We start from the raw sequence: 12996 nt of genomic DNA on the forward strand, positions 1-12996 counted from the left end.
TTTCTTGTCTGTATGATTTCGAATTTTTGAACAAAGTCTGTCCATTGATCATCCTTTTTATTTCTTATTTTCCCAACAGGTTCCAGTTGCCAGTATCGATATGATTCCCAGGCATTCCTTTTCTCGCTGGTTAACAAGCCAGGATGGGCGCCCGTGAAACTGCCTCAGACAGGAACATATAGTGCAACTTATTACGGATACTCCATATACGCCTGCTCGGATCGTGGACCTGCATTCGGAGGAGGCCATGACATTGTCATTGCCGACTACGCGTCATCCAGTAGCAATTCCAATGCTAACCTTGGTTACACTTACAGCGCACCGAGTGGGTACAGCCTTGGAAGCACCTTTACCAAGACATTTCTGGCAGGCACTAATCAGTTTACCCCAGACGAAGTAGAAACATTTTACGAGACAACCTAAAAACTGTGGCATCGTTTTCAGCTTTGAACTTGATAGTCAGCTGATATTACACTGATTAAGTCAGGATAATATTTTTTTTATATAAACCACGCAATAAAAAAAGGAATACATTTTAATTTGTTAATTTAATATTGAGGCCTGTAACAGTTACAGTACAAAACTTGTACCACCTTATATATTAACCTGATCTTCAATATAACCAAATGTTCTTATTTCATTTCAAACATTTCTCCTCGTATGATTTGCAAAATATACACCTTTTGCGTTTTTTTATCGCGCTGTCTAGTCATTTTGGAATGTTAAGCCTACATTATTTTGCACTTTTCGTTTTATGTTGTACCTGTTTTTCTTGACCACGAAAGACTATTGAATTGATATTTGATAACCACTGGTGCAAGCGCTAGGTCAATATGATGATATTCCTCTACTGTGGTGCTACGGCTGAAACTTATGTAACTCGAAAAATTTTTAGAAAGTCTATGAGCATGGAATTAGTTCTACCAGCAAAGAAAAAATTTCATTTGGGCAAATCCTAATTAAAGGATTATAGTGACCTGCATTAACAGCACCGTAGATCGATAGACCATAGGTCAAACGGTGAGGGTAAAAGGCGGAATGAGTTTTCGGAATGGCATGTGGCATGGCTTGCGGAATGACATAATTATTAGCACAAAGAAATATGTTAAACAGAAAAACATAGTATTACGCGCGTCTCTGCCTCGCCTTTTTTTTGGCAGGCGATTTTTTGGCACAAATTTGAACAGGGGCACCCAAGGTCAATTTTCGGAAAATATCTGTTCGGAAGATGATTTAATTGAGATCTAGAATTTTAGGAACATTTCTTGTAAAATTTCTTGCTTGCCTGCCTCTCCTAGGATTTTCGAACATCTAAAAAATGGTATAATTGCCCATTTTTAACGGATTTTGACTTTGAAAAGGTCACGTAGAATTTTCGGCAGCTTTTTTTCTGAAATTTTCGAAAAGGTAAGTTTTGATCCCTAAAATTTTCGGATCAGTAGTCTTTATTTCAGCTAGGAAATCCGAACAGATGAAAAATTTGTAGGGGATAAAAATATACCTGTATCTACCGTTTGCATAGTAAAATACGTTTAACAATGTTATGTTTAAGTGGTTTTGAACTATATTCTCGTTGGGTACCTCTGTTTGAAGGGGCAACCACTTTGCTGGCTCAAACCAACGAGGCAGAGCGGCACGTTGAAGTTCAAGAGGATTATGGAGGAAATAACTTCTAGAATTCTTGAAGAAATTCATCAGGCTAGTGAAGTTATATCGATTTAAATGTTCTCAAAACATAGCCAGTCTTAACGTCTTAATGATGCTGACAGTTTCGATGACTGTCAGCCATCTTTATCAAAACTTGGAAAACATTTAAAGTGTCAGAAGCCTTAAATAGGCTTCTGAAGGTGTTAATTATTGCGATAAACGCGCAAAGTCACTCTGTAGACACTCTGGAGATCACTTGTATCCATATGGGAGAAAGCCGATAGGCCCCCTCGTCCCTGTTCATAGCAGGAGTGTTCGATTTAATACATATCTTTGTGGCTTTTTTGTTCTCATCGTAGTCGAGCCCGCAACGTTAAAAAAAGTCGCTGCTTTTGCAAATTGATTGAAGCCAAAAAAGGGTACACTTTTCAGTTTAATTTATTTCTTTTAGTCATTTTGCATATATTACATTTCGCATAATTATGTCATTCCGCAAGCCATGCCACAATCCATTCCGCAAACTCATTCCGTCTTTTACCCTCAACGAAGGTCAAATGAGGGATAAAACCTTTGAAACAGATGGTCTAATTCTGACAGAGTATAACTCTGACTCCTTCCTTAACGACCTCAGTATAAAAAGACATCGGTTAACTTTAATTAGCTTATGCCCTACGTGTAGTAAATCGGCATTCTTCCTGGAAAGTTACACCAAGAATGGAGAGCGTTCTGGTTTGCGAAATACCTGACACGAGAGGAAAAACTTGCGTACAAGGCCTTCCGTCTTCAAAAGGAAGTTGAACAATTTTTTTGATGGCAGTCAATTGTAGTGCGGCAATCAGCCAAAACAAAATTAAGTAAAAAGTGAGCTCCTCAATCGACTGGTATGACCATTTTTGGTCAACTGCCTGCTGTATGTCATTAGCGGCTCAGGTGGCTTCAAGAAATGCGCAATGGCACGAAGTTAGACTACATCTCATTACAGGGACACCTTATAATGACTTGATGCTGCAAAATAACTGTTACAAAGAGCAAATTGATACTACCTCGAAAGCTCCAGAAAGGCTAAAAATTTCTGAATAATTGTTAAACTCACCTAAGATATGCGAAGTCTCTTTTTACTAACTTTCCTACGATTTTCAGAGATTTTTGACAGTTCATATTTTATTTCCAAGATATCGTGATTATTGTTACAAAAAAAAATCTTCTGAAAATTTCGGTATAACAAGACGTCGCTTTTGAAAGGACTGTTACTCCATGTCCTCAAACTTAGTCTTCCGCACCCATCAGGATAACCATCTAAAACGTTCGAGACGACCAAAGTACCGTTAAGACATCGGAACAGATCAAAAGTGTTAAGGGCAGCTTCAAATTAACCAAACAGGCTTCTAAATCAAAGAGAAAAACATCTCAGACACTTTTGACGAATTTAAAAACAAAAATGGTCGTTGGATACCCATGTGTCATTTAAATCACTTTTTGCGGAGCTCACGCGCGCAAAGCGCGCGCAGCGAGGCATCATGGGGTAAGAAAATCTATCAATCCCAGAAAATAGGTCACATAACATTTCTTTCCATGAGTTGCATTTCTAACGTATTCGTAAAATTCCTCCTTCGTTGGCATTCACAAATATGAGTTTAACAGATGGTCGAAGATGGTCCGCTCAGATGCATAAATTTCACTTCGCAAGAAGTGCTTCGCTGCACGGGCTACGCTTGGTAAGACAAGTGATGTCACGGACATGAGTAGTACGTTATTCAGCCCTGTCTAAGTGACGCAAAGACAAGAAACTGGAAAATGTGCATGTTGCTGTCAAGGTAAAACATTTTTATTGAGTTATTTGTTCGCTGGACTGTACCAAGAACTCCACGCGTGGCTACTCTCGTGTGTTTGTGGTGTGCGCGTTTTGATTTGACGTCCAGTCGATTCCAACATTTCCACTTCATTTTTGACTTTAAAACAACGCGGAAGTAGCTTCTGAAGCAGTAATTTCGCACCCTGAAAGAATTGCTCATTAAAGATGAAATATATCCAAGGATTAATTCCACTGATAAAACATACCAGAAACCAGCCAAGGAACAGAAAGTTCCAAGAGCAGGCAGTTTTTAAGCCAGAGAAACAAGCCATCGTTCCAAAAATCAACGGAAAACGACAAACGATTAGCACAGCAACAACACTGACAAGCATTGCTAATATCTTGCGGTTCATCTGTACCCGTCGATGTTTATTTGACGGGAGTTGGTTGCCGGGTGCTATGGCGTGTTTTAGTTTGAATCCAATCGCAGCGTAGATGAGTATGTTGCAATGATAGGCAGTTAGGGAAAGTTCATTTAATATGACAAGGGGGGGGGGGGGGATGAAGATATTGAGGGGGGGCTCCGAAAATTTTTAGACACCCGAAGGGGGGGCTCTGAAAAAATTGTTGCGCTAGGAGGGGGGGCTCCGAAAATTTGTATACTTCAAAACTGACACATGACATCATCATACAGATCGGATGGTTTTCAACTCAACAATTTAATGACCTGTGCAACTCAGCTATATCACGTGGTTTACAGATATAACAAATGTAGTCTCAGTAATTATTACACTCTTGTTCATCCCAAAAATGCTTTAGAAAATTGTATCACAACTGTATCTCAAGTTTGTCATAGTATAAACCATTGAAGACAATAACGGTAAATATATTTAATACAGTCTAGCGATCTTTTTTCAGGGGAGCAAAGGAATTGAAGGAGGAGGGGGAGGGGGGGGGGGGGGGGGCCTCTGAAATTTTTCGACTACCAAGGAGGGGGCTCCTAAAAAATTGAACCGCTAGCGAGGGGGACTGCTAAAATTTCAAGCTTCGAGTTTCAATATCTTCATCCCCCCCCCCCCCCCCCCCTTGTCATATTAAATGAACTTTCCCTTATACTACTACAGGGTAGCAGAATAATAAATGTCATTTTGAATAACAGCACCGTGAACCCGATCGCAAAAATCCAAATGACGCCAATCAGAAACCGGGCGATACGAATTGTTATTATTCTCTTGAGTGGATAAAACACCAGGAAAAAACGATCCAAAGCAGTCACAAGCAAACTTGCAGTGGAGACTAAGACTGACATTTGAACAGTAAACTGTGATAATCGGCTAAGCAGCTCGCCTGCGACTCCCGTGATAAGCCACTGGTGGCCATGTTCAAGATGAAGTAATTATTTGGAGTCCTAATTCTTTGATTAGCGTTTTTGTACAAGGCGGCGATTAACAAAGCTTTGCCCAACATAGACAACAACTTGAGAAAAACGAAAGCAGTTATTTTTGTCTCCTTTACAAAGTCGCCTTCTTGTGTTAATCTCCTACATTTCAGGCGCTTGTACTGTTCACAGATTTGATGGAAGGGCCTGGCATTTCCAAGCTCCTACAACAACCAATAATTCAAATTTTTTTCCTTCACGAGGCACCGAGGAGTGTTTTCACTTCGCTTTGAGGCTTACCAGGACTTGTAGCGTATCAAGAGACTCCCAAACTGAGCTTGAAGTGATGAGCGTTTGTTATTTCTTGTCTTATTATTTAATATTTGGCCATCTGCTTTCGGAGGAGTGGTCAATAACACGCATTTTCATTAAAACCTAAACTCTGCTTTTATCCAGTTTGTCTCAATCGCCAATATTTGCTTAGTGTACCTTATTTCACCTGCCTTGTCTCTCAAGCTTACCCGTAATGTCAACTTTTCACTTGTTAAGAGGGCAATGTAATCAAAGAAAGTTCCAAGAGAGATCATTCATCATGTTAATCTCACTGCAATAACCATGTTGCAATGGATGACGTCGATTACTTTGAAAAGGTAAAACAAAAGTCACAAGAGTTTAGTAATTTCCCGCTAATGACTTTTTAGAAATTAAAAAAAAAAAACTTATTGAGACGTTTGTAGGGTAGTGGCCCATTAAATTCAACATTACAAAGACAACGTCTTTATCAAAGTGTAATGATTTTCACGCAGTGGTGTTGTTAAGGCTTACATAATTGTATAGCATTTTGAATTTTGAAGGTATCTGCTCATCTTGCTTCCTCCGCGGTTTCCTTTCAAATCCCATTGATATTATTTAGCTGCTGAACACTACGAAACAAATTTTACCTGAAGCGTTAATTATATAGATTTTAACGAAAATACAGAAGTTTCGATTAATTTGACAAAATTACGTTAATTATAATTTACACTTTAATCCAAACAAACTCGTAAACATAATTTCCGTGTGCCTATTTTATCAAAAGGGACATTTGATTTCCATTCTTTGCGCGACAATACATTTTCGGTGTTTATTTTGAAATTTTTTTACTTTAAAGTTCTACAGATAAACTGATAGAACAGCATGAAACCTCTTTTCGTGTAGTTATCACTGTCTGACGCAGGTAATTTTCTAACCGGTATTAACGAGGTGTCGGTATTAAGCAATAATGTTATTTAATTTAATAGTACACCCATTATTTGAGCAAAATACCAAAATAATAACACGAAACATTAGCATCGTCAAATCGAACATCTCCTAACTTTTAAAAAACCGTCATTACGTAAAAACACTCAGAATACCGTAAAATTCCGAAAATAAGCCCCGGGGTTTAGATTTTTCAAAGGCCCTCTTTGAGGGGCTTATATTTGGAGGGGCTTATATTCGGAGGGGCTTATATTATCTACTGAGGGAAATTTGCGTTTCAAAATCGATTGGGCTAGCCTTATAGTTGGAAGTAAATTTTTTTTTTTTTTTTGCTTTGTTTTACTTTGTATTTGCGGGCAATTTCCAAGTACAAGCCCTTGGGGGGCATATATATGGAGCGGCGATTTAACGGAGGGTTTCTTGCGCTACGAGTTTGGGGGGCTTATATTTGGAGGGGCTTATACATGGAGGGGCTTATTTTCGGAACTTTACGGTATATTGAAAAAGGAAAGCCTTTTTACTGTACGTAAATGAGAGTGAAGTGCACGCATTAGTGAGGTTGGCTTTCTACGAGAATTTCTTGGTTAATGGGCAAGAATCATGTGTCTGTTGTCTGCATTAACGAGTGTCTACATTACATTTAAGAGGCCCAATTAGGGCTTCAGGAGGGTTACGTACGTCCCTAGTATGAATTTCAAAACCAGCAGTTCTTTTACGTATTGAGGAGGAAGCCATATCGCTGTCACAGTTTCAACCCATCATCTTTGTGTCGTTTGTCGCCATTTCCGTTCAATATCGCTGTTCCAAGGCCATGGCGCTTGTCAGAATTTACCCTAACTAGCTGTGCTCCTGCCCTAACAGGACCTCATTTCAGTGTGTATGAATGTAAAGGAAATGTAGGGGCCTTCCCCAGGGACAAAGGAAACTGACCGTATCATAGTGACGTCAAATTACTTCATTGTGTCAATCAAGTTAGACTAAGATGTTGGAAATGTTGAGTATATCGTATCATTCTTCGTAATTTTAGTGGCCGTATCATGAACAGTTTAATAGTTCATGTTCGGCTGTTATCTGTAGAAAACGAAGCGCTTTTAAAATTAAAGAAATTTTAATTGTCTTTGAAAACGTGCCTGAAAGATCATGGAGATAGCTTCGGCCGATGTACAAAGAAGGACTTCATTAGTATGTTCTGAGGCGCTCTCTTTTGTAAACATTTTGGCCTTCTTAAACAAATAAGGGAATAATTTTTAAACCGCTCGATGGATTTTCTTACAAATTTCAGATTCTCTAGATTAACTGTCTATTCAGGTATTACCGTTAAGTTTCAAGATTATCGATATCTTGTAAGGCAGTAAAATACGAAGGGCTGCGGCGACCTAAAAGGTTTGACGCGTTTAAAGCAGAGCCTCCTTTTTTCCCGCTCGATCAAGAAGAGGACAAAAGGAGGCTTTGATCGCCGGGTGGAGTCCTCATGTTACCAGAGATGATTTTCTTGTTACCATGGAAAGTCTTTTCTAAATTCAGGTGGCCTTTCTTTTGTCTCTGGTACATTGTACTCTTTTTGAACGGAATTTTTGTATAAGACGGGTATCCCGGTAAAACGGGCATCTAGATTTAGTCCTTTCCTTTCTGTGATCCCCTAATTTGACAGTTTATAAGACGGACATCAGTCTTAAACAAACAGTCAGTGCGCGCCCAAAAGTTTCCTCTTAGAAACAGTTTACTGGTGCCTGAAGCTCCTACTAGCATCAAAAGTTATGTTTTGTTGCTGTTGTTGTTGTTTTTTTGTACTGTTGAAGCAGTTTTGAACTTGGGTAGGGGAAGCTTCTATACGTGAACGATAATATGTTATTTTATGAGCAGCTAGGAGAATGTACATTTGGTATGCATTTTTAAATATGACCAGACTTATTGTCTCGACTAGCAGCTTATACCTCACATTCGATAATTAAATAACCTTAAAGGTCTGGATAGGTATAAAGCATTTATCAGATAAAGAGAAAATGCCTTTTGAGTGTTTCGGCGTATCTCCTTACAAGGAAGTAAATGTATTGAGATACTAATCAACCACCCTTAGAAAAAAACGTTGCTCGAAAAGATAAATTCAGCCCTCCTAAATAACGTAAGCCGGCCATCTCTTCACTCTTGTTTTGCGCTCTAACAGGTTAACTTTATTGTGATGGGACTTCATATTTAGTTTTCCATTTAATAAGTGTTAGACACTTCGGAGACCTGAAAACAGCGCTAGCATAAGAGAGCTTTAGCTGTTTTGTGATCAGTCAACTATTTTCTCTAGTCACGCATGAAACTTGCATACAAAATATGACCTAAAATAAAGGATCAACAGGACCCTTTAAATGTGAAAAACAACTGTTTTAGTTAGTTTTCTAATTTTTAGGTCTTCCCTGCTAATTCTTGGGAGCGTGATGCTTGCAGTCTAAAGACTGCTTAATCGTCGATTAAGCGGTATTAAGATGTACCTTGGTCAAAAAAGGTGTAGAATGCAAATATCTTGTCAAACCTGGTCTAACCGGGAATAAAAAAAAATATTTAATATTTGATAGGTAACTTTTCTATGCATACTAGGCGCCGTAAAATAATTTATCGTTTTTAGTGAAGAAATCTTACGCTATTAGAAGGCAAGCAGTATTGGAAGCCATAATTTACTATTTATTCAAAAACTGGTTTTAATTAAGATGTCAACAAGAGGAAATAAAAACCGTCAAGTGGTTAATAAAATGATTTACTTGTGAGTTTTTACTTTTTTACTACATGTGTGGCTAGATTCTCCGAATATCGTGTACATGTTGGATTGAAAAGTCTGAAACTGGATTTCTAAGGTATGCAATTAAGCTAGGTCTTAGCTGTGAGAAGATGATGTTTACGTTAATTTAAAGCCTGACAGCGTGCGGTTTATTCACTTGACATGCGGAAGTTGGAATGCAGGGTTTCACTAATGGGGGTAGCCCACGTAGCAGGCGTTAAAAGGGAAGGAGAAGCAGGAATTCTGAAGCGCGCGGGAATGTTGAAAACGGGAACCTTTCCCCCTCTTTTCCCTTTTTCTCCCTCCTCGCGCGCTCCTCACGCTCTCACGCGCCCAATTCCCGCGTTCTCCTTCCCCTTTTAAAGCTCCCACGCAGGCTACTCTTAGCGGATTAAGTCCTTCTAATGTTAAGTGGTTTCTAAAAGGTTGCGGTTGTGTACATTGGCTTGCACCTCACACAAACTGCAAGCAAATGTGACGACATGAAGAAAGTATAATATCGAAGGTCAACCTTTGGAAACTGTTTATGTGAAGATTTAGGATTGTTTACTGCTGGTGATCTCTCATAGAGCCTACATGTTGATAAAATAACTGCTAAGGCTAATGGAGTTTTAGTGTTGGTTAAAAGGACTTGCAGGGACTTAAAGGACATTAATACTATGCAAACACTTTACTGTAGTCTTGTGAGACCTTTATTAGTATATTCATGGGAAACTTGGACGCCTCATACTAAACGTAACATTGATAAATTGGAGGCTGTACAGCGAAGAGCCACCAGATGGATTACTAAGACTGATGATGATTATGATACTAGACTATCTAAGTTAAAATTGTTGTCATTATTTAATAGGAGCTTCATTAGAGATGTTACGTAATTGATGGACATTATGATAATTTTATAGGCATTTCAAACAAGCTCATATTTTGTAAGGACAGAAACACAGGTTATGACTTGTAATGAGGAAAAATGAAACACATGACCTTGATTATAGCCATTGATTTATCATGTGTTCCAACAGTGAATAAAAATATCAACAAGCGGAATAAAAACTGCTGTCACTGTTCCATTCAACACGGCGAATAAAGATTAAAAAAGAGATTAACTTCTGTGCTTCTTATTTTGGCTTGCACTCAATGAGAGAACATTCGTCTTCAATCCGGATTTTGTGAGTGGGTTTGTTTATTGCGCTCTCTGATTTCGCAAGGAAAATTTGTCGGTGCGGCTAGATTCTTCTAACTTCGTGTGGGAGAAAAGTCGAAAGTGACAGGAGGACGGCAGTTGAAAATTTCTCAAAACAGAAAATGAGCAGATAAAGACAGCTCAAAACAATTCTAATCTACTGGATAGAAAATTCCTTGAAACTACTAACAAGTGTGTAAAATTAATGAACAGTAAACGACAAGTAAAGTGGAATTGGTCACGTGGTACAAATTCGCGTTGCCCGTTTGATGTAAACGTGATATGCTTAAACTCTCTTAAAACTTAATGGACTTCAGGGAGAACTAATGTCGCGGAATATCCCGACTCGCAAAGTTTTAACTTTGACTGAGAAGACGTTATCGCCTATTTTGTTTAGTTTGACTGCAATGCTTGCAGTTTACTTATTTGATATGCGGAAGTTCAAAGTAGAATACCTTTGAAAGAAGGATCAGGGGTTAATTCTAATTAATCCTTTCTACTTTTAAAGTGCACGTGGTTTCGAAAAAGGTTGCAGTGGTGTACATTGGCTTAACCTGACAGACTGCAAGCAAAAGTGACATATCCCTCTAAGAACCACAAGCGGAAGGCTTTAAAGAAAAAGCTAATTCAAGCTACCTCTACTTAATGAATGTTTTAGATCTCCTTCTATAACGTCCGAAAATCAGATGCACTTTTCTGAAAGTACACTATCAGCTTACCCTTTACTGACTGTTTCAAAGCCGCAGAAAGAATACTTCCTGAATGTTCTATTAAATGGATTGCATACGGCAAGCGGACGCTTACTAGACATAATCCACACTTGCCACGGGCCATTGCAAAAACAACCCGTAACATTTAATTGCCTTTCGCCAAGAAGTGACAGTTTTCTAAAGAATTATCATCACTGAACCGTTTAACAAGTTAAACCACGAAACAACGTGCGTATGCAAGCACTGAATGAAAAAGAGCTGAGGGCAGTTTCCAGGATCCATGTACTGGTTTTCGTCCTTTCAGCAAACGTAATGCATTTGTGGGTGGGGATAAAGCCTTTTTAAACTCAGTACGTGGAATACTGCACGCAAATAAAAAGAATAGAATCAGCTTTCCTTTGCCAAGAGGGTCATATCTCATGTTTGACCGTCTAAGCTGCCCCAACTAGGGTAAGCAACTAGCATTTGGCCACAGACTTTAGATTATCGTTGCTCTTACAAATATCTATAATTACTGTTAATTATAGGAATATTTTAAAGGTGCTTTAGAAAGAGTTGCGCTCAAAATATTTTGATCAACTATTTTCAGACAGAGCCGTCTTGCACTGTACTCTTGGGACCACAGCGGCACTCCTTTTACTGAGTTCCTGAAAGCGTGCCTCTATCAAAGCCTCTATTAAATTTACATATTATATAAAATCAATAAAAAGGCAAGGTGACAGTGTAATTCGAACAGTGTGCCCAGCTCCATAAGACAGCCAGTTTTCATTAATCTGAATGTAGTGATGAAATACTTGGCAGAAGTCAATGTTCATGAGTCCTTTTTATCTTCTTGTTAATATGCAAGGCATTAAATTCGCTCCTTTGAAGCAAAACATATGATTAAGCACACGCCTACTTAAAGTTACAATACCGTTAAAAGCCAAAGAAAATGTTGTTTTTGAAGATGACTACCACAAATGTTGTTGAAACGTCTGTTTAATGTCTCAACAGTGACCCTATTCAGGACAACACCCACCCAGACGATCACATTCCACCTACGTTTGAAATGACTCCTGGGCTCAAACATTAACTGTAAATGAAACAATTTCAAATTTGGATCATATTGCACTTTCAGTACCCAATCAGCTTGTTTTTACTTTTTGAGAGGATTTAGTATACATGGCTGATTTGTCAAACATTTGGAAACGTTTGTACCGCTATAAAACAACCCATCCAGATGTCGACAGGTCATTTAAATCTTGGTTCAGCAGCCAGATGGACATCAGAAAATTTGCCCTTTTTGTCTTTCTCCTAAATCTGGGGATTCTCCCTCTAACTGTAAAAGGTATGCCTCTCTTCTTTTCATCATAGGCCGTTGCGATCTGTATTTGTACTTTCTTATACCTAACAAAAGGCAAATATTACTTTTTTTCTTTTAACATAGTTAAAAATTCTTACAATTTCATCTCCTGAAAATTAATTCATCTCGGTCGGAGACTTTCTATTTTGTTAATTATTCTTTAAGGAAAATGCATATACTGGTATTTAGACCTCATATAAATCTAGAAGGTCTGATAGTTTCTCTTATATTTTTGAATTTCGTAGTGTTCTATTTACAAATGCAAGTTTGGGGAACATAACAAGCCCCTCCCTCTCGTTTAAGTGACTAACTCAGTGCTTGAGCTCGCGACTAGAGTACTAAGGTCAAAGTCACTTATCGATGCATTTTTCCAGCTCATTTGATGTGGCAGTTTCTATACATCTCACGATCTCGAGAAAATGATTATATTACAAAGTTTCCGATGGATTAATTTGTTTGTCGCAACTCTGTTCTTCAAAATATAGTACAGTCTGTTCAGTCAGCGGGCTACCACTTGGATTGAAGGAAAACGAAACAAAATTGTAAACACAGACAGGTGATCTACTCTTGATACGATGTTTCATATCCTCGATCAGAAGACCAACAGTTTGAAGATTTCAGATCTAGATTTTGCCAGTGGGGTGAGATCTTTGAAATCAAATTAAACCTGCCCTTTACACTCCACACCCACATTCTGATGCAACGCGAAAGTTTTAATCCATTTCAAACTTTCGAAGGCCACAGTAATATCTGGCGGTTCATCAACCCTCCTTTACAGAAACCTTAAACGAGTTTTTATTCTTTGATTTTCCTATTTCCGAATCAGTCATTCCCGCACTTCTACCGATGTTCAGATTCCTAATTCGTGCAGCTCTGTTTTAATCCAATCAGAGATAACTGTCATTGCGGGTTACCCTTTTGGTGCAAGGAACCGAGCTTACTCG

General features: G+C 38.5%; 2 protein-coding genes across 2 annotated transcripts in view; both read left to right on the forward strand.

The window, feature by feature from the left end:
- LOC140921601 (uncharacterized) overlaps positions 1-506 on the forward strand; it is a 117940-nt gene extending 117434 nt beyond the window's left edge. The window contains exon 17 of the mRNA XM_073371607.1: positions 80-506. Coding sequence (XP_073227708.1) covers positions 80-423 — 344 coding nt within the window. The 3' untranslated portion in view covers positions 424-506. The remainder of the gene's footprint in view (positions 1-79) is intronic.
- Positions 1-515, forward strand: part of LOC140921648 (uncharacterized) — a 216262-nt gene extending 215747 nt beyond the window's left edge. The window contains exon 17 of the mRNA XM_073371657.1: positions 495-515. The gene's annotated coding sequence lies outside the window, so the exon portion shown is untranslated. The remainder of the gene's footprint in view (positions 1-494) is intronic.
- The last annotated feature ends 12481 nt before the right edge of the window (positions 516-12996 follow it).

Source organism: Porites lutea, chromosome 1, assembly GCF_958299795.1.
Source record: "Porites lutea chromosome 1, jaPorLute2.1, whole genome shotgun sequence".
Classification (NCBI taxonomy): domain Eukaryota; kingdom Metazoa; phylum Cnidaria; class Anthozoa; order Scleractinia; family Poritidae; genus Porites; species Porites lutea.